The 22232-nt window shown below is 42.2% G+C and overlaps 1 protein-coding gene across 2 annotated transcripts in view; it reads right to left on the reverse strand.

The window, feature by feature from the left end:
* Positions 1–936: 936 nt before the first annotated feature.
* RhoGAP1A (Rho GTPase activating protein at 1A) overlaps positions 937–22232 on the reverse strand; it is a 370606-nt gene continuing 349310 nt past the window's right edge. For both annotated transcript variants that reach the window (XM_068383167.1, XM_068383177.1), the window contains exons 13-15: positions 20370–20509; positions 19912–20152; positions 937–3531 (exon numbers count right to left, since the gene is read on the reverse strand). In XM_068383167.1, the coding sequence (XP_068239268.1) occupies positions 3315–3531; positions 19912–20152; positions 20370–20509 (598 nt within the window). In that variant the 3' untranslated portion in view covers positions 937–3314. The remainder of the gene's footprint in view (positions 3532–19911; positions 20153–20369; positions 20510–22232) is intronic.

Raw genomic sequence — 22232 nt, forward strand, 5'->3', positions numbered from 1 at the left:
AAAGAATGCTACAAGACAAGAATGTCCAACTAGAGGATAAAATATAATTTTGGAATAAACAGATATAGAAAAGTCATCATAAACTAAAAGGGACAAAAATCGAGTTTTAATTTAGAGTTTAGTGTTTTATTTAGTGTTCTTTAAATTCGGGTTTAAAGAATGCTTCAAGACAAGAATGCCCAACTAGAGAATAATATATAATTTTGGAATAAACAAATATAGAAAAATCATCATAAACTAATTTAGAGTTTAGCGTTCGACTTGCACACTGAGAATTCTCCAGATAACAATAACCTTTACTTAGTAAAATGCAAACCTTAAATAGAGCAAAGAATGTATCGACTCCAAATGTTTTATATTAAAGATGAAGCAATATGAATATTAATCTATATATACGTCTTAATACAGTAATACAATTTCAAATGTACAAAATAAGCACAATGTACAAATATATTCATATATATATATATACGTTATATACAATTATCTACAACTACAAAAGCGCGGTGTATCAGTATTTTATTTTTCACAATGAGCAAGAGTAATATATATCAAAGCTTTCGACTTTTTACATTACAAACTATGCAGTACAGAACTCCATCTGACACCTGACTAACACTGCATCATGGAATCAACATAGACTAGGTGTTCACCTCTCTAGAAGATATAGTTTCTTATATTTAAAAGTTTTTAATAATATGCATGTATGTACATATATATATATATATATATATATATATATATATATATATATATATATATATATATATATATATATATATATACAGTATACTGTATATATATATTATATATATATATATATATATATATATATATATATATATATATATATATATATATATATATATATATACTGTACATACATAAGGGAAATTTTCTAAATATTTTTCTGATACTGCAGATTCATTAGATGTAACATCTATGGAAAAGTCAAATGGATATTTTTAGTTTTGAAAGGCCTCTGTTTCTTATAAAGATATTTAAAAGCTTTCCACTTGGTATGAAGGCATTTTCAGTACATGAACACCCTACAAAATACTGGAAAAGTACAAAGATCAGAGTAATCCCTGATATGATAAGGGTCATGGGGTGACTCCCACAGGCTATATTGTATGATACTTGCGCTCCAACAGGCTACACCATATGATGCTTGAAAAAACAAAAGCATACAGATGAAAAGCCACATTAATATAGTATAACCATATACAGTATTATAAAGAGACAAATTATTAAGGCATACCACAGAATAAAAAAGAAAATTGGTACTGTTAACTTCTACTGAAGTAAATAAAAAATACTAACATACAGTAACCTAACAAATGGTTGGTGTCAGAAAGACTTATTGGATCCTAGTCTACAACAATAACATTTTAATCATCCAACATTTAATAAAATCAAAGTAATATACTCTCACAAAACATTCAATACAGTAATATCTTTAGTATTTCAAATTAAACTGACAATTTAGAAAGCTACTGTAGATGAAACAATATTACTGTACATTTTAAAATGAAACCTACAGTGGAATGAACTGCATTTATAAAGGATAGGTTAGGTATCATTTATGGAATTACAACTGGCTGAGGAAGGCACTATTTATGATAAAAACTCTTACAAAATCTCCTTTAAAGTGGGAATTCTATGAAAGGTTTTCAAAGGTATCAACTTTTATAAGAAACTTCAAATATACTGGGTTATTTCCCTGGTATTCTAATAATACTGTACTGTAGTTGAAAATACCCAACAATAAGATATGAAAAGAATTAAATTAAGAAAACCTTAAAGCATATGAGTGAATTGGTATTAAACATGTAAGACGGAAGGCAAGATTTCTTCTCTTTATGGTGGAAGAAGTACTTAAGAGATCTAATTTAGGTAGTAGAAAAATTGTGCTTCATTATAAAAAGGAAATATGCAACAGCAATGCCTGCATGATAGAAAAATTACTTTTCTATAGTCATTACTGTGGCAATTCATACTGAAGGCCTCTTACATTATGGTATCTATACTTACGCCAAAGGCAAAAGGATCACAAATATTTTCTTTGTACGCTTTCCATCAAGTAATTCTTTCTAAATGGCACCAAAGGTGCAGCATTCAACACCAAGTAATCACATACACAAGTTCTAGAATCTTTTTGTTAATGTAAAATGTTGAGTGTACAAAAATGAACACAGTATCACTTACTGTAAAATAACTAAATACAAATCTCTCATCATTAAACAAATATATCACAGCAGAAATGACTTAAATTAATCACTGGAAGTAAAATGACAATAAAAAAACTAAATTATGGCAACTATCCCTTTCTCATTCTCCACACTATCAACAATCGACCATATATTATTAGTCAAAAGACTTCTTGACTTGATGAAAAAATTCTTTTCTGTACTGTATACAAAAGTTCAAGTTTACATCAGCAATGTTTCTGAGGAGCAAGGGAAAATGAGGGCAAATTAAAAAAAACAAAAAACAAACTAGCTTTCCATGAATGAATATATAACTTCCCTCAGAGAGCGATTGAGAGAGGGTAAAGAATAAATAAACTAGTTTACTCTGCAACAAAAATTATTTACAAATTATAATGCTTTTCAGAGCCTATCAAATAAGATAATGAGAGCCAAGGGAATGGCACAGGAAAATTTCCTGTTCTCTAATCTCAAATTGAATGGTTATGCGATTCTCTTACTAATAGGCAATGAAACAAACATTCATTCATCTTTGAATATTACGTACTTGAAACATACATTTTCTGAACTTTCTACTGCATCAATACCAATTAATACAGGATATTAGGCAAATAAATATATAACTGACTGGATATGGAAGTTGAGACAACCATAGGTCTTTCAGTAAATTCATTACTATTTTTCATAAAATTAAAAATTACATTTGCTTATCACTAAGTATTCAACTTTTGTTAACCCAATTTTATACAATTTATAAACAACCTCTTAAATAACTATTCTCATTGCCTGTAAAACGTCAAAATTAACTTAACTTGGCCTTCGAAAAGCTCTATCATTGAGTGGTAAACACTAAAACCCCATGAGGTACATTAATACCATACAAGGACTTTAAAGTGCTGGATAATATTTTTTTTTCAAGTATTACAAATTTAACCTAAAAAAGACCTATCCAATCATACAGCAACCTCAGTATAAGAGGTTTAATTCTATCTTACAGTATTTAAGGCTTAATATGGCAACACAATACAGTCACATTTGACATAATGCAAAGTTAATAGGATTATGTATTATGTAATAAATTTTTATGCACAATATACAAAAGATTCACTGATTTACACCCTGTATTGGTTCACCATGAGCGCGTCTCAGAAGGAAAAAGTGGAGTATCCCAGCCTGAGCCATTACATCTACAGTCCCAGCAGCTAACTGCTCTGCTGGAGAGGGATTGCCTGTCTTAACTTCCGGACGTATGAGAGTAGGACCGAAGACAGTTGCCAAATTATGCAGAGACATTTTATTCATATTTTCTGTGTGATGAATTCTGTTGAGAAGAAAATCAGTAGTAATAAAAAGCATATCTATTTGGGTACTAACTATATCTATCACTCAACCATGGCATATCCCCCCCCCCAAAAAAAAATAGATTTTTCTTCTCTTTATTTCTCCTGACCTGGCAAGGGATTCAGCCAAGTTTGGTTGGTACTGTTAGGGTGCCACAGCCCATCCTCCCCTGTTATCCACCACAATGAAGCTTCATATGCCAAATCCCATACTGTTGCTACCTCAGCAGTCACCATGGCGACCAGAGTGCAGTAGGGCCTATTGGAACTACGTCACAATCTCTCGCCATTCATTCCTATTTCTAGCACAATCTTTTTCCTCTCACATCTATACTCCTATCACCCCGAGCTTTCTTCACTCCATCCATCCGTCTAAACCTTTGCCTTCATCTTGTACTTCTCCGATCAATTCTTGCATTCATCACCTTCTTCAGCAGACAGCCATTTTCCATTCTTTCTACATGGCCAAACCATCTCAACACATTCATATCCACTCTAGCTGCTAACTCATTTCTTACACAATGCTTTCACCCTCACTACTTCGTTCTTAACCCTATCTTATCAAGATGCACCAGCCGTACTCCTCAGACACTTTGTCTCAAACATTCAATTTCTGTCCCCCTATCACTTTCAACCCCTACAACTACCTCTACAGAATAAAAAATTATTCAATCTAGTCCTCTTTTACAATTGAACAACAAATTTGCAACCTCTAAAACTATTATGATAAATGCAAGACTGTTGAGATGCAACTTTAATTTTCTAATATGAAAGCTACTATAGTACAATAATATTTACAACTTGAATTTCATAGGAAAATTTCTAGACTAATTTTGTTTCATACATGCAAATCACTGACCTGCATAAATGTATGCTGTACTTCAGAATGGACAACTAAGTACCCACTCATAAATGTAAGAGATAAGCCTTTTACTCTAGGGGGTAATGAAACTCCCTTATTAGGGGTAAAAGTCATATACTGTATCCTAAACTGTAATGAAAGTTATATACTGTATCCATTACCTTGGCTCCAGAAAAGCCCCATAAATCTAGCATATTGGATGGGAGAGCTACTTAACAGTGAGGAAAATTCTTTTACATATGTACACTCAGCACCAAAAGGTTTCAGACAAAAGAGGTGTCTATAACTACATATGGTTTTTTTGTAGTTTATCTTTAATAAATGGATGTGATCGCTTTAAACTTAATATGAACAACTGTGACCCAACAAGATGAAGAGAGGAGAATCCTTCCAACAACACATTATCATGAGAAAACAGACCTACTCTCTACCTCCCCTCCTGCTTCTTTTCTTCTTTGAAAGAGAGAGAGAAGATGGCTGGCACCATTAACATTGAAACAGCATTCAAAGAGTAAAAAGGAACATCAAGACAGTTAGACCGAGAGAAGGAGGAACCTCCCAGCACCCTACTCAGAAATGATAACTGTCTATATACTTAATCTCTATGAGTGAAACAATCTGAGAATTCTAAATAACTTCATGGTAATATAATTTTACTAAGTATTAATATGTTATCTTATATGGATTTCACAAATGGACATAATTTTCTTGTGATCAAAGACTAATGAAAACTGTTGTGTCAATCTTGTTGCAGTGTACATGAGAATGCAACTTGTTAAAAACATATTTCCGGTTGATACTAAACTAATCATTACATTAGCTAGACAAATATTTACTTAGGTGAAAGGTAACTAAGAAAGATAGAAGCTCTCTTGACTGGGATGAGTTAACCAGGTAAGATGCTACCTTATATCAGTGAGCTTGTTATACTATACCAACATGAGAACACAAGATCATTTAGAGTTCATAAAGGTAGTAGGCAAAGCTTAGTAGGTCTAACATGGAACCTGGAAGACTGATCAAAGTAAATGTAAAGACAGAATACTGTACAATAAATTAGAGTATCAGGGATTAATTCCCAAATATGAAAAATTCGGGGATAATTTGTATTTTTCCTAACCATACAAACCTTAGCTATTTACACAGGGTATCACTTTCGGCGTTCCTGAAATTGACGAGCCATTAGATTTTTAACGAGGGTTATTTACCCCCGCGCTAGTTAGCAGGGGTACACCGGTGAAATGTCTCACTTCACTTAGTGGTAGGACTTGTCTTGGGGGACAGGGCTGGCGGGCAAATATGTGTAAATAGCTAAGGTTTGTATGGTTAGGAAAATTACAAATTATCTCCGAATTTGTCATTTGTTCCGTAACTGAAATACAAACCACGCTATTTACATAGGGTGACTTACCCCTTAGGAAGGGTGGAAAGTCCCCAGCCTTACTGGCTTTGGCTTACCCGGGGACTCAGAATCCGAGTGAGCAGCACTCGAGAAAAGGAGTCCCTGCACCTCACAAGTTCCTTGCTCTGCAAGGAACGTGTGGCCTACATAAGCTTGTGTGTGAAGGAATAAAGTGTGACTCGTCCTAGGCAGTTGACCTGGAGTTCTTTGGACGGAACTCTAGGTTAGGACGTTCCCAATAACACCTCGTCAGGGTATGGGGGATGCGACAGTATTATCTTAATACTAGGAACACAAGGAAGCATGGTTTACCTGCAGAGGTTTGAGGTCAGCTATGCAGAGACCAGGATGCTGCTTTCCCCAGGAGAGGGGAGGATGAAGAAAGAAGTAAAGGCCAGACATACTTCTTCCGTTCATGGTCTAAAACTGGGTAACAATGCCCTCAACCTTCTGCTACCTGTCCAATAAGGAGCCTGAGGTTAGACCAGCTGTTGTGTAGCCACCACAGGGCGATAGAAAACGTATCGATACTCCTGTGGGTCACGTCCTGCAGGTAGTGGACTGTGAAGGTCGTTAGACGCTTCCAGACTCCAGCTTGTAGCACCTGCGTCACAGAGTAGTTCCTCTTGAAGGCCAGGGACGTTGCGATGTATCTGACATCGTGTGCTGTAGGGCGACGTGACGGAGGAGGGTCTGGATTCAGGTCGAGATGAATGACCTTGAATTCGGGCTGAAAAGGCATTCTTGGTGACTCTCCCCTGCGTCCTTCCTGTGCTCCCAAACCGGGCTTGCATGTGAGGACGAACTGCAGCTGTTCTTAAAGATAACCCCTCCGGTTCCTTACTGGCAAGTAGGAGAAGGTCTGGGTCATCTGTTACAGAACGGAGATCCGAAATCTTGAAGGAGTCGAACCGAAGGTCCGGGACTCCAAGATTCTGAGTCTAGTAACCAACTCAGGGACGAACCTGAATGTTACCTCCCCCTATTCTCTTGAAAGGGCGACGTCGTATGAGAGACCATGAAGATTGCTTACACGCTTGGCCGAGACCAGAGCGAGCAGGAGCACCGTCTTCCAAGACGGGCGACGATTAGAGGCCTGACGTAATGGTTCGCAAGAAGATCTCTTAAGGGTCTTAAGAGCCCGAACAATGTTCCATGAAGGAGGTCTCACTTCCGACTGGGGGCAGGTAAGTTCGTAGCTTCGTGTGAGCAAAGAAAGATCCAGCGGGGAGGAAATGTCTATTCCTTTCAGCCTGAAGGCAAGGGTAAGGCTGAGCGATAGGCTTCACTGCTGAGCGAAAATCGAATTTCCTCCCGCCGAAAACAATAACTCCGTTATTGCTGGAGTAAAGGCATCAAGGGGAGAGGTACCTCTCCCACGACACCAACCACAGAAGACTCTCCACTTCGCCTGGTAGACCCCTGCGGATGACTTACGCAGGTGACGAGACCTCCGCTCCGCGACTGTTGCGGGGTGCCTCTTTGTGAGGAGGTGCCGTATAGTCTCCAGCCGTGAAGCCGAAGCGATGCTACGGCTTGTGATAGATGTTGCAGTGTGGTTGTTTGAGTAGCCCGTGTCGTGGGAGGAGCTCTCCCGGGAGTTCCGCCAGGGGATGCAGAAGGTCCGGAAACCGTTCTGCGTAAAGTAGCAGCGGAGCTCTCAGGGTCATCGATAGGTTGACCGACAATCTGGTCTCCTTGAGCCCCCTTCTCAACAGACAAAATGGTGGGAAGATGTAGGCGTCGATGTTGTCCCACCGTTATAGGAAGGCATCTTGCCAAAGAGTCTTGGGGTCTGAGACTGGGGGGTAGTACAGCGGCAGCTTGAAGTTCAAGGCTGTCGCGAGCAGGTCCCCCAGGTCAGGACTTTGCTGGTTACTAGGGGCAAAAGACCCCCAGGTACTCTCTATCTGTGAGTCTCTGCTCAGATTGTCGGAGAGCACATTCCTTTGCCCGAAATAAAGCGAGCCGATGGTGGTATTGAGTGGACTTCGGTTCATCTCAGTATCTTTACTGCAAGATGCGAATGTTATGAAAATGTACCTCCCTCCTAGTTGAAATACGCCAGTACCGTGGAGTTGTCGCTCACGGAGTGACTCGCCAGGGTCTGTTGGAACTGTTGAAGGGCCAGACTACGGCCTTTAATCCTAGCTGATTGATGTGGAGGTACCTTTCAGGTTCTGACCATAGGCCTGATTCAGAATGTGTCCCCCCCCTTTTTTTGACGAGTCCGAGAACATCATCAAATGCGGGGGAAGGACGAGAAGATTCACTCCCTTGCAAGAGGTTTCCGTAAGTCAACCACCATTGCAGGTCTAATCGTTCCGCTGCAGAAAGTCCGGTGAATCGTTGCTTTGATTCCACCGGGACTTGGGCCGCCTAACAGGGAACTTATCCTGAGGTGACCGTTCGGAACTAGACGGGTCAAGGAGGAAAGGAGACCTAGGAAGCGTAACCAAGATAGGGCTGAAAGCTCTCCTTGTCTGAGGAAAGGTTCTGCGACTCTCCTCAGCCTTGCTACAGTCATCTGATGGGAAGGCTAGGAGATAGGAGTCAATATCATGCCTAGATATCCCAGATGTTGAGATAGAAGCAGAGAAGACTTCTCGCGAATTACCATGCTCCCGAGATCTTGGTAAAGTCCCGGAAGCTTGTCTCGGTGTCGAAGAAGGTCGATTCCGAGACTACCGGAGTTAGCCAGTCCTCCAAAAGCGAAGGAGGCGGAAGCCTGCACCAGAGTGGCCATGAGGATATCAGGGTGAACCTTCTGGTGAAAACCTGCGGTGCTGTGGCAGGATCGCAACACAACATCTTGAACTGGTACATCTGTTGTCTAGGCTGAATTCCAAGTGCTTCCTGGAAGACGGATGGAATGGGATCTGGAAGTACCCGTCCTTCCGATCCAGTGCATATGAAGTCTTGTGGTCTCGCTACAAGTCTGATCGATTCTGCTGTTCCACGATGAACGAAGTTTGTTCGACAAACTTGATCAGAGCTGAGTGGTCGATGACGGGACTCCAGTCTTCAAATGCTTTCGTTACAAGAAAGGGTCGACTGAAGAAGCCGGGGGGGGGGGAGCCGTCGACGACCCTTTGGAGGGCATCCTTCTAGAGCATGGCCCCTTCTGCCCGAAGGGCTAGCCCCTTGCCGATCCCATGGCATAGAAGCTCAGTGACACTGGATTTGCTGTCAGAGGAGGTAGAGATGTTAAGAACGAGGCGCGATATCCTTGGCTGATCACAGAGATCGTGCAGGAATCGGCACCGGGATGCTGCTATCTGAAAGTGTAACATTAGGCATCCCCCCAGCGGGAAACCTGCCGGAGGGTTGCCAATGCTAGCGTTTGCGGACTCAGCCGCTCCCTCTATGATTATTGCCTCCCTGGGAGGACTTCCCGTCCTTCTTGTCCCTGACAGGAGGGGGCTGTTATTTGTACACCTTGTCTTAGCTGCTGGAGCCGGTTCCGATGGCCTAGGCTGACGAGGCTGTATGTTGAGGCGCTGGAGGCTTGCAGGGTCTGGAAGTAAACGCCTTTGGAGGAGTGAATCGAGATTCAACTTTCTCCACACACCAGCTGTCCATTTCCCCATCCTTGGGCTAAAACAAGCTCTTCCCAAGGATGGAAGAGTGTCTGAGTTTGCCGACATCCACGGTTGGGACTTGCGAGAGGAACCTCTCGGTCACCACATCTCAATGCTTCAACATCGAGTTTGTCCGCAAGTTCGAAATTTGGCGACGGAAAACAATGGTGCTTGTGCCCGAGAGAAGGAAAGTTCCCATGATCTTCCTGGAGCTTCCTTGTACAAATCCTCGGGTCGCAATCGTAGAGGGAAATGCCTGGTAAGCCCCTTCCATGGAATGGTGGAGAGGAAGGGCTAGACCAGTCACCCCCATTTGATGGGGCCTGCCTGAAAAGAAGGAGAAAACACTTCTGAAGATTCTTCCTGCTCTTGCACGCGCCATGCTTTGCGTTCGCGGGGTGAAGATCGTGACGATGATGATCTGGAAATACGCGCTCCAGAAAGCTCGCCAGGTTGCCCGTGTCGCGAAACCCGACGGGAATCGCGATCGAGCGCTCGCTCGATGATACAATCGATGGTTCCCACGCGGGCGAACGTGGGCGCACATGCGTGCGGGCGAGTGGGCGCGCAGAGACTAGTGAAGATCATCGGCGAGGAGGTGAAGAAAATCTTCTTGCCTGCGCCCAGATCTGGTAAATCGTGGGCGTGAGAGCAAACGTTGGCGCGCATTTGCGCACATCAGGAGGCGGGCAGATGTCAGGAGGTGCGCAGATGTGCGCTGGCGAGCAGGGGAATCGTGGGCGTACAGGAGACCGTTGGCGCCCATGGTGTGTGGCAGAAAAGGGAGTGCAGGTGTGTGCCCAGATCCGGAGATCGTGGGCGCGAGGGCGAACGTTGGCGCGCATTGCGCACATCAGGAAGGGGAGCGCCGATGTGCGCTGGCAAGCAGGCGATCGTGGGCATTCAGGAGACCGTCGGCACCCATGGTGCGTAGCAGGAAAGGGCACGCGGATGTGCTCTGGCGAGCTGAAGAGAGCTGGTGCACAGAAGGTCTTAGAAGCACAGGTGAGCGCTGGCGCGCAGATGGGCGCTGGCGACCAGAAGATCTACGGCAAGACTCAACTACAGGAGATCATGGTCCACAGCAGGCGAGCGCTAGAGCGCTACTGCGCGCGAGCACACAGGAGATCGTTGGCGCGCAGGTAAAACCTGGCACTTAAGGGACTTACCCACATTGTGGAATAAGCCCCTTTGCCCCGAAGGGACCGGTGCCCGTTGGAAACGAGGTGCGTTGGCGCCCACTGCGCATCTGCGTCCAGGAACGGAGATGAAGACTAAAAGGTCTGGCAGGAGTCGGAGATCGCGAACGATCTTCCGAGGGACAGAGAAGCAACTGCAACGGTCGGTACTCGTCGAGGAGGATCCTCTGCGGAGAACGTCGAATGAAGATGAAGATGATCTCGGACAGAAGCACCATCCTCAGACCTCCGAGGAGGAGTCTCTGATAGTGAACTCCCCCGAGGGGAAGAGTCACTTGCAGGAGAGACCGTTGGCATCAGCTGTCCCCGAAGGGAACTGAGCCCTCAGCAACAATAACAGGAGGAGTCCTCAGAAGAGGAGTCTCTGTGGTGAACTCCCCCGAGGGGGAGAAGCACTCGCAGGAGAGACCATTGGCATCAGCTGTCCCCGAAGGGGACTGAGCCCTCAGCAACAACAGCAGAAGGAGTCCTCCGAAGAGGAGTCTCTGTGGTGAACTCTCCCCCGGGGGAGAAGCACTCGCAGGAGAGACCGTATGGCTCAGCTGCCCCCCGAAGGGGACTGAGCCTTCAGCAACAACAGCAGAAGGAGTCCTCCGAAGAGGAGTCTCTATGAGTGTCTTCCCTCGCAAACGAGAGAGGAAACACTTTGTAGAAGAGACTGAAGAAGGAGCCCATATGGCCGATGGGTCAGCAAGTGACCTATAAAGAGCAATCCTCTGAAGAGGGGCTCCTGCAGCTGCTCAGCCCCTTGAGCGTAGCTGCAAGTGCGACCGCTCAGCACCAAGAGCAAAGTCGCACGAATTCCATGGTCCGAGCTTGCAACCGCTCAGCCCCTTGAGCAAGGTTACAAAAGCGGTCGCTCAGCACCAAGAGTATAACCGCCGGAGGACCAGGAACAAATAATAATAATAATAATTAAGGTAAGAGAAGTTCCCCCCAGAAGGGAAAAAACTCAAACCTGGGCAGGGAACCTTCCCTTGGAAGGGAAGTTACCCACCCAAGGAGGCGAACCTCCTGAGAGTTCTAAGATGAACTGAAGAGCTGTCAGTTGTCACGGGAGGACTTCCAGGAGAAGAAGACACGCCCCTGACGAAGTCCTATAGAGGAGGCAGCAACAGCAGACTCCCCAGGCCCCAACAAGACAGCTCTGCTTCGTTGTCACATTAGGCAAACGAAAAAACTAGATCGTTAACTGTGAAAATAAAAAGTAATTAGTTGACATTCATTCCCCCGGGAAGACTCCGAAGAGGAAGCCCGAGGGAAAAGAACACAAGAATTACACAACAGGCATGTGCCCTCAACCCCACTTACACTCACGAGGAAGGGGAAAGGGCGGAGAACTGTAACAAAAACAGAATTATAACAATTATAATTATGTAATTCAATTAAGAATGTTCACTAAAAGTAAGAACGAAAAACCCCGAAGGGAAGCGTTCTACAAAAAGCTGAAAAGTTAACAAATACAATTGGGGTAGCAACTCCACCCGACACGGGAAGGAAGCTACCGTAGTACGTAGTAAAGGTAGTACGTAGTAAAGGGTGAACGACCTCAAGAGAGAGAGAGACCGTAGTCAAACTACACTCTCACGACTCCTCCGCTGAAACCCACATTCCCCGTAGGAAAGGAGGAGCAGAGGAGAAACAATAATAAGTCCAGCGATGACAACTCCCCACGGTGCCCGGGGAAGGAGCCGAAGGAAGAACCGAAGGACCAAGGAAGAGATCGCAATCCATGAAATTACACCGTGGTGGCCTGACTGCCGGCGGGCTACACGGTGATATCGTACACTACACACACACAGCACGAACACTGAAAAGGAAACTTACTGATTTCTATACTCAAATATATACATAAACATGAAAATATGTTTACCTATATATTGAGTATAAGAAAAGTAAGTAATTAAGTAAAGATAAAACATTAAATGGCTGCCAAGCGAGGACGAAAGACAGACACGTCTGCACATCGTCCGAGCCTAAAGTGAAGTGAGACATTTCACCGGTGTGTGAGGGGGGAGGGGTAGCAAGCTACCCCTCCCCTACCCCTGCTAACTAGCACGGGGGTAGTTAACCCTCGTTAAAAATCTAATGGCTCGTCAATTTCAGCTACGCCGAAAGTAATACCCTATGTAAATAGCGTGGTTTGTATTTCGGTTACGGAACAAACTCACTTATAATACAAAGAACTTATCTCTGATTTTTTCTAACCATACAAACCCGAGTCCTTTAATTAGAGAGATTACTTTGGCATGGGCTGGAATTAGTGGCCCCCACTCCACAGTCAGTTCTCTATTCACTTTTGCTACTTCGGCCAAGAACCTAGAGGAGTGGTTTAAGGAGGGAAGCCATTTTAAGGAACCCAGATTTGTATGGCTAGGAAAAATACAAACTACTTTTAAAACTTGATATTTGTTCCCTTGCAACATATTGTACAAACCCTCATCCTTTAACTTCTTTTAACTTCTCTCAATGCATTCAACGCTTGGCCTGAGAAGAGCGAAGTGAAGACAATAATAGGGATGATAAAACTGAAAGGACCTGTTAGTCGAACAGTGGCGGCTCATGACTAAAATCAGTGGGGGAGCTGCTAAAAAAATAGTAGCGTTTATTTTAATACTGTGTGGAAGGAAACAAACATGTAAAAGAAAATGTACTGTATTCAGAAACGTGGTAGAATCCTAAAAGAACAAAATCCAACAATTTTTACTTATTATAACCAAAATTGTTATGGTTGAAGCTTGATCCATTCATTTGAAAATTAAATAAATTTTTCTTTTTTTAATTTGAACAAAAATGTCAATTGTTTTCTCCTTGATCTCTGGATGACAGACATCTGAGGAATGTTTTTCTCCATTGAAAGCGCTGCAAGTGCATTTAATCTTTACAAATTCATAGTGCTTCTTACAAAAGTTTTTAGTGTTTTCATTGTTCAAAAGCAGGATTCTGCCTCTGTTGTAGTCTTGGGAATTGTCAAGAGGAAAAAAAAATAATCAATTAGAATAGCTGGAAATAGGATAATAATCAAATTCTACATTTTATTACATTCAAGAATATAGTACACAGTTTCCTAGCACAACACCCTTGGAGTAAAAAAAAAAAAAAAATACCCACCACCGACAGACCAAGGTTAGCACTATATGAACCACAGTGCTCTCTCTTCCTCTCAGCCTGTGGCTTAGACTCATGTGTGTGTGCATGCGCACAACAGCCATACACCCCGCAGCCTTAAAGATTCTTTTATTTTTTGCATAAATGAAAGATGGCTACTGACATTAAGCTTAAGGATTATATATTGTACAAGTATAAATAAAGGATTTAGGAAAAAATGACTATATTGAATATTATCAAAAATATAAAACAAAAATAGGGGGTGCTGCACTTCAATAGTAGGAGTTATCACGAGCCACCACTGCAGCAGAATAGAATACTAGGCATATGAGTAATGGGTTATTATTAGATTCCCCATCCCTAAATTGCATGAGGGAATGGAAAAATATACTTCTTTGGTTTAAAAGAATGGAACTCTGAAGCGTAACTTACCAGCATCTAGTCCGACCAGCATGTAACGCATTGACCGCTGACCCCAAAAGAGGGGCAGAAGAATGAAGGAAAAGAGCCGGTTATGCTGCATCAATTCCCAACTTATGACAATAACCATAGACTAGAGGTAATCTGTCCTTGTAATGGACTAAGCAGCCACCACAGGTCCAACCATAAAAGTGTCAAGGGACTTGTGGGTACAATCTCTCAGGTAAAAGGCTGTATAGGGGGTCTGCCTCTTTCAGACACCTGCTTTTAAAACTTAGCCTACGCCATGTTCCTTCGGAATGAGAGAGATGGGGCAATACCACTGACTTTGTGAGCCCTAATTCTGTCTCGTCAGCCAAGGCTACGGATTGTCTCACGAAGCCAGAAAGAGATTGTGTTCCTTGACATCTCTTTATCTCTCTCTTGAACATGCCAGTGCTAACGAAGAGTCTCCTACACTCAGGCCTTAGGTGTCAGATCCTTTTCAGAGACCTCACAGGACACAAGAGCATCTTGTCTTCATCCTCATCCAATGCCTCTCAGAGGGAGGGAATGGAGAAGGACTTAAACCTCGGATCATGCAGAGCCGGATTTTGAGTCTTGGCCATAAACGCTGGCCCAAAACTAAAGGAGACCTCCTTCCAACCATGAGCGTGGGTGACTACATAAGAGAAACCATGCTCCTTGCTCACTCTCTTAACAATGCTAAGGCTAGAAAGAAAAGTCTCGAGTGTCACGAGTGTCTGACAACCTGCTCAAGGGCTTGAACGGGGTATGTTTAAGAGCCTTGAGGAGAAAGGTCACATCTCGTTCTAGGGGTCTGAAGTCCTGGGATGTGAAAGACTGCTTAAAGCTCCCTATGAGCATAACAGCTCCCAGGAGATTGAGAAATCTATGCCCTTTACTCAAAAGACCATACCCAAGGCTGAGCGGTAGCCTTTAATGCCCGCAACTCAGAGAAGCTTCTCCTGGCAAACGAAGATGAGGAAATACGCTATCCTTGCTTAAGACGCTCTGACCAGAGACATACCACTTCTATGAAACCAACTGCAGTAGATGGCCTACTTAGCCTGGTAGACATACGTCGAGGATGTCCGGAGGTATCCAGACATCTCCTGTGCAGTGCCTTGTAAAAAGCCTTTCGCTTGGAGGAGATGCTGGATAGTCTCCATGCGTGAAGAGACAATGACTATGGACTGGTGGTATCCCTGCCAGTGTGACTGACAGAGAAGAGTGGAGCATGCAATTAGTTATCTCGGGTCAGGGACCAGAAGAGCAGGCAGATTGGGATATAATTGGCGTGTGGCCATCTGGGAGCCAGCAGGGCCATCCTGATTATGGGATTATTTTTTATTTCAACACACTGTTGATTACTGGCCGAATCAGGCTGAAAGGGGAAAAGAAGTAGACGTCAAGGTCCCAGGAGCATTGGAAAGCATCTTCGAATGTTGTCAATGGGTCTGAAACAGGGAAGCAGAAGATAGGGAGCTTCCTGTTTAGCCAAGCCACACACATATCGATCCCAGGAGAGCCCCCACAGGGCAAGAAGTCTTTCCACCACAAGAGGATGTAGAGACCACTCTACTCGTACATCCTGCCCCTGACAGCTGACTGCGTCTGCTAGGACATTCCTCTTGCCCGGAATGTATCTAGCTGACAACTCTATAGTAGTGTGAAACACCACCCAGGCGTGCATCAGCTTCGTTGACTAGCAGAAGGGGAATAAGACTGTGCCTCTTTGCTTGTTGATGTAGGCTACTATGATTGAGATGTTGCTCATCAGTACCACAGAGTGCCTCCTCAAACATTTTTGGAATGCTTGAAAGGCCTAAGAAGCCCTCTTGCATTTTGAAGATGTTGATGTACAGATGCCTGTCTTCCTCAGACCACACTCCTGATACGACCAGGTTGTCCAGGTGTGCGCCCCACCCCTACTTTGATGCATCCAAAAACACATGCAGATCTGGAGGCAAAAAGTCGAGTGGGACTCCTATGGTTGGGTTGATCTCTTCGAACCACCAGGAAAGATTGCTCCGGACCTCCTGTGGTATCAGCAGATAGGAATGAGGGGTCCCTGTTGGCTATCCAGTGATCCTTCAGACACCACTGAAAAGATCTCTGGAGGAGACACCCGAGAGGAACAAGCCCCTCCAACGAGAATAGATGTCCGAGAGGACATTGCCATTGCTGAGCTGCAACAATTGTCTTGGAGCGGAATGGTCATGCAACCTACCTGATCTTGCTAATGCAATCATTTATGGGAAAGACTCGCTGCTGCCGAATCTATCAAAATGCCCAGGTATTTCCCCCCTTGCTTGGGTATGAGACACGACTTCTCCCAGTTTATCACAATCCCCAGCTTGTGACAACGTGCTGAAGTTGATCTCAATCTTGCAACAACTGCCACTTTGATGAGGTCAGTATCAACCAGTCGTCCAGATACATCTGGAGATGTATCCCTTGCAAGTGGCCCCAAGCGGCTACCGTGGTGAACACCCGAGTGAACACCTGAGGAGCTGTAGACAGTCCAAAACACAGTCTTGATCTGGTACTCTATACCATTGAGGGAGAAGCCACGGTACTTTTGAGAGGTCCTTCAGATCTACTGAAAGAATGAAGTACCCCTCTCTGATGAAAGACAGCACAGACCTTGCTGTTTCCATCTTGAACTTCATTTGACGAACAAACTTATTCAATGGAGAGAGGTCAATGATCGGTCTCCAGCTATCCGTCACCTATTCAACCAAGAATAGGCAACTGCATAAGCTCAGAGATTGCATTTTTCTCTAACATAGCATACACCTCTGCCTGCAAGGCCAGGGATTTTGCAAATGTTGGGAGATCCAACTGGAACTTAAACAGAACAGGAGATAGAAGAGGCCAGTGGTCCAGAAAAGGAAGCAAGTAACTGTCCCGAAAGACAGACATCCCAAGAATCAGCCATGTGTCTCTGCCACATTTCCCAGTGGTGAGACATAACTCCCTACTCTCGGCAGTGAGAGAGGGGGAAAACCTGTCTCAGTGCTTCCCTCTCCCTCCACACTTCCCACCATCACCCCTGCTGAAAGGAGTGGGTTGTGGTGGTCAAAAAAGATGTGCATGCACAGGCTCTTTTTGAAATGAGAAACAGGGCCTTGGAACAGGCACAGGAGCTTTCTTCAATCCCAACCTGTAGGACCGATCAAACCCGAGGGTTTCACTGATGTTCCCTTCGAAGGGCCGGACCCCTTCGAGGCAAAAGCCTGATGGATCAGGGAGCCCTGTGAAGCAGTCCTCAACGAATCCACATGTCAAATATTGTAAGACTTTTGCCCCTGAAATGAGACAAAAATGGATGAACATCATTATTACTTATCAATAAATCCCTTGAATAACCTATATAAAAATGCATAGTAAATGGAAAAGAAAACATTCTCTGTTAACCTGTTCCCAGAAAACCTCCAAAATCACAATCTAGAGCATGGGAGAACACCAGTGTTTAACAGACGATCATGGTGAAAAAATTAAATAGGCAGCAGATAGGGCATGTCCATGAGAAATTATTGTCATTCACTGCTATATAAACTCAATACTTCACTAGAACAGGTGGGTGCTATTATGAGGAAAGAAAATGGGAAATGTTTAAGTTTTAGGGAAGACATCAGCATTTAACCAGATTCAAGAGAAAAGCCTAATGAACATCAGGGGAGATTCATAGGAATAATAATCATACCATATTATCATTACTATACCACTGACATATTTGTTTTTGATGTTGTTGATAGTTTATTATATGACAAGTCTGTTTTGACGTAGTTTCTTATTTTAGAATGATTTATTGTTAATTTGTTCTCTTCATTTATTTATTTCCTTAATTCCTTTCCTCACTGGACTATTTTTCCCTGTTGGAGCCCCTGGGCTTATAGCATCTTGCTTTTCCAACTAGGGTTGTAGCTTGGATAGTAATACAGTGAACCCTCGTTTATCGCGGTAGATAGGTTCCAGTCGCGGCCGCGATAGGTGAAAATCCGCGAAGTAGTGACACCATATTTACCTATCTATTCAACATGTATATTCAGACTTTTAAAACCTTCCCTTGTACATAGTACTGTTAACAAACTACCTTTAATGTACAGAACACTTAATGCATGTACTACAGTACCCTAAACTAAAACAGGCACAAATATTAAAGGCGATTTTATATCATGCCTTTCCTAAACACGCTAAAAAGCATGATAAAAAATGGCAACCAATGTTTTGTTTACGTTTATCTCTGATCATAATGAAGAAACAAACTGGAGGTAGAGCTTTGCTTATTACCCAGACATATTTCTCATACTTTTCCCTTAGAACTACATCACATCTTCCTACTTTAGATATATATATATATATATATATATATATATATATATATATATATATATATGTGTGTGTGTATATATATACTGTATATATATATATATATATATATATATATATATATATATATATATATATATATATATATATATATATATGTATACACATATACATACCTACATATATACATACATACATATATACATAAATACATGCATACATATATATATATATATATATATATATATATATATATATATATATATATATATATATATATATATATATATTACTGTATATATATGGGTTATGGAAAAAATCCGCGAAGTGGTGAATCCGCGATGGTCGAACCGCGAAGTAGCGAGGGTTCACTGTAATAATACTAATAATAATCTGTAGGTTCCCCCAAACTCATCATCCTTAGCTCACAAGGATGGTAAGGATCCAGGCACTATTAAAAAATATCGAGCTTGAGCGGGTCTTGAACCCCAGTCCAGCAGATTGGTAGGTAGGGATGTTTCAAATAGGCTACCACAATGCAATTGTGTTTTTGGGCAATAAAATGTGGTTAGAGGTGTACAAAGATGTTTCTAGACAAGCATAGCGAGCAGCTAATGACCAAGGAGCTGGTGGAGTTGCATAAGGAGCGGCAACAATTGGTTACAGAGATTTTATCTGAGGAGTGGCAGGGACGGAGTGAAAAACCTCTCAGTTCAAGTGAAATAAGGGAGATAATGAAATTGAGGGAAACCCTGTCTCAGATAAGGCTAGGGCGAGGAGTGAATTTATTTACTGATAATGCGGTCACATTTTCATACAATTTCAAAGAAAAATCAAAAGTTATCTCTTGATAGGTTCATTGTTTATGTTGAACATAACAGTGTAAAAAATAAAGACAAAGTGTCCAAAAAGCATAAATTAACCGATTCAATTAGTAACAGTGAATGTAGTTCAAGAGAGAAAACTCCCGATATTTTACCAGAAATTCTCATGGAAGAAGATTCTTCCTTAAAGCAGTAACCCCATCCCTCATTTCAGATGTTAAGGGTTATAATTTGATAATTAAATTTATTACTAACATTTAAAAACATGGGCGTATACAATATGTGTACTTATGGATGTGTGAAATGAATCAAGAGTGAGTTTTCTATATTTCTCAAAGGAAAAATTGACTAAGTTTATGAGCATTTTACTTCACAAGCTCGCTCCTTGAACAAATTAAGCTCTTAAACTGAGGTACTACTGTACTGTCAAATTGAATAATTTAAACAATAAGGACTCGTGAAAATTATTGCAAATTTTACTTACATAACTAATGATTTTATCAAGTCATTCTTAAGAATCAAATCTGCTATAAAAATGGCTTCCTTTCCAAAGCAGCAATGGATGAAGCTATCATGAAAAATGAAAGATGACGTTATTATTTGCACATAACAGAAATTAGCTCTTACTTGACCAGATGTTCCAATAGATAGGCAATAATGGACTGATTCAGTTGAGGAAGTGAGGAGAATAGTTTGAGCAGGGTTGTTTTACGGTACTCTGGATCAGCAGCACTATAGGCCTCAAAAAACCTAGGATACAGTTCATCTGTGTAAAGAGCTTCTGGGAGTTCACGAAGGAAAAGTTTCAAAAGTCCTGTAACTGAATGGATATCCACTTCCTTAATAAGTTGTTCTGCTTCATAAGGATCTGAAAAGGAAAATAATCACATGATATTTGATAACGGTGAAAAGGTACCTCAACAGTTGAAACAAAGTAAATCATAATACTGCATGTTACTCTAAAGCAAACATTCTTCTGTTTTGTAGCTTCTATTCACCCCTTCCTTTACAAAGTTAAAAACATATCAATGACAAGATTTCAAAACACTGTTCTATTTGAGAAATATGAATACTCTTTTACTTACTTGATTCAAAAGATTTCTTAAGTTTGGTGATATCTGAAGCCAAACCAGACACTCTGTATATTCCCACTTCCTGCATCCCACGTCTCTCTACTTCACGGACACATCTTGTTACAATAAACGGAACACTCCTTTTTTCTCGTCTAAAAAGAAAAAATGATATTTTAATTATAAAATAAATTTTTGAATATACTTACCCGGTGAATATATAATAGCTGCAACTCTGCGGCTCGACAGAAAACATATTAAAAAACTCGCGAGCGATCGCTATGAAGGTTGCGGGTGTGCCCACCAGCGCCAACTGTCGGCCAGATACCACTCTTGTATGTAAACAAAACCTTCAATTCTTCTCGTCCCGCTGTGTCTCTATTGGGGAGGAAGGGAGGGTCATTTAATTTATATATTCACCGGGTAAGTATATTCAAAAATTTATTTTATAATTAAAATATCATTTTTAAATATTTAACTTAGCCGGTGAATATATAATAGCTGATTCACACCCAAGGAGGTGGGTAGAGACCAGAGTTAATTATGTTTACAGCGTATAAGCTAAGAGTTTTTTCATTTTGGCAGTTATCAATATAACCAAACCAAAATAAATAGGTACCTGATGAGGAAGTTGACTTAGACGATTACTCTGCCTTGTAAGTCTGTCTTCCTCACGGAGCCCAGCGATCCTCTTAGGATGCTGACAGACTCCCAGGAGCTGAAGTATCAAGGGCTGCAACCCATACAACAGGACCTCATCAAACCCCTAATCTGGGCGCTCTCAAGAAATGACTTTGACCACCCGCCAAATCAATCAGGATGCGAAAGGCTTCTTAGCCTTCCGAACAACCCATAAAACAATATTAAAAACATTTCAAGAGACAGATTAAAAGGATATTGGAATTAGGGAAGTGTAGTGGTAGAACCCTCACCCACTACTGCACTCGCTGCAACGAATGGACCCAGTGTGTAGCAGTCCTCGTAAAGAGTCTGGACATCTTTTAAGTAAAATGACGCGAACACTGACTTGCTTCTCCAAGAAGTCGTGTCCATAATACTTTGCAGAGATTTATTTTGCTTGAAGGCCACGGAGGTTGCTATATCTCTAACTTCGTGCGTCTTAACCTTAAGCAAACATCGGTCTTTCTCATCCAAGTGAGAATGAGCTTCTCGTATTAAAAAAATCTGATAAAATATGACAAAGAATTCTTTGACATAGGCAATGAAGGTTTCTTAACTGAGCACCATAATGCCTCAGATTTCCCTCGTAATGACTTAGTACGAGCTAAATCGAACTTAAGAGCTCTAACAGGACATAATACTCTTTCCAGTTCGTTGCCTACGATCTCTGATAAGCAAGGAATATCAAAAGATTTAGCCCAAGGACGAGAAGGCAGTTCATTTTTGGCCAGGAAAACCAAGTTGAAGTGAACAAGTGGCTTTTTTCTGTAGAAAAGCCGATGTTCTTACTGAAGGCATGAAGTTCACTGACCCTTTTAGCCGAAGCCAAGCACACTAGGAAAAGTGTCTTGAGGGTGAGATCCTTCAGGGAGGCTGATGTAATGGCTCAAACCTGTCTGACATGAGGAACCTTAGGACCACGTCTAAGTTCCATCCAGGAGTTGCCAAACGACGTTCCTTAGAGGTCTCGAAAGACTTAAGGAGATCTTGGAGATCTTTATTGTTGGAAAGATCTAAGCCTCTATGTCGAAAGACCGAAGCCAACATGCTCCTGTAGCCCTTAATCGTGGGAGCTGAAAGGGATCGTCCTTTTCTTCGGGTATAAGAGAAAATCAGCTATTTGAGCTACAGAGGTACTGGTCGAGGATACAGAACTGACTTGCACCAGTCTCGGAAGACTTCCCACTTCGATTGGTA

The sequence above is a fragment of the Palaemon carinicauda genome, chromosome 1, assembly GCF_036898095.1.
Source record: "Palaemon carinicauda isolate YSFRI2023 chromosome 1, ASM3689809v2, whole genome shotgun sequence".
In the NCBI taxonomy this organism is placed as follows: Eukaryota; Metazoa; Arthropoda; class Malacostraca; order Decapoda; family Palaemonidae; genus Palaemon; species Palaemon carinicauda.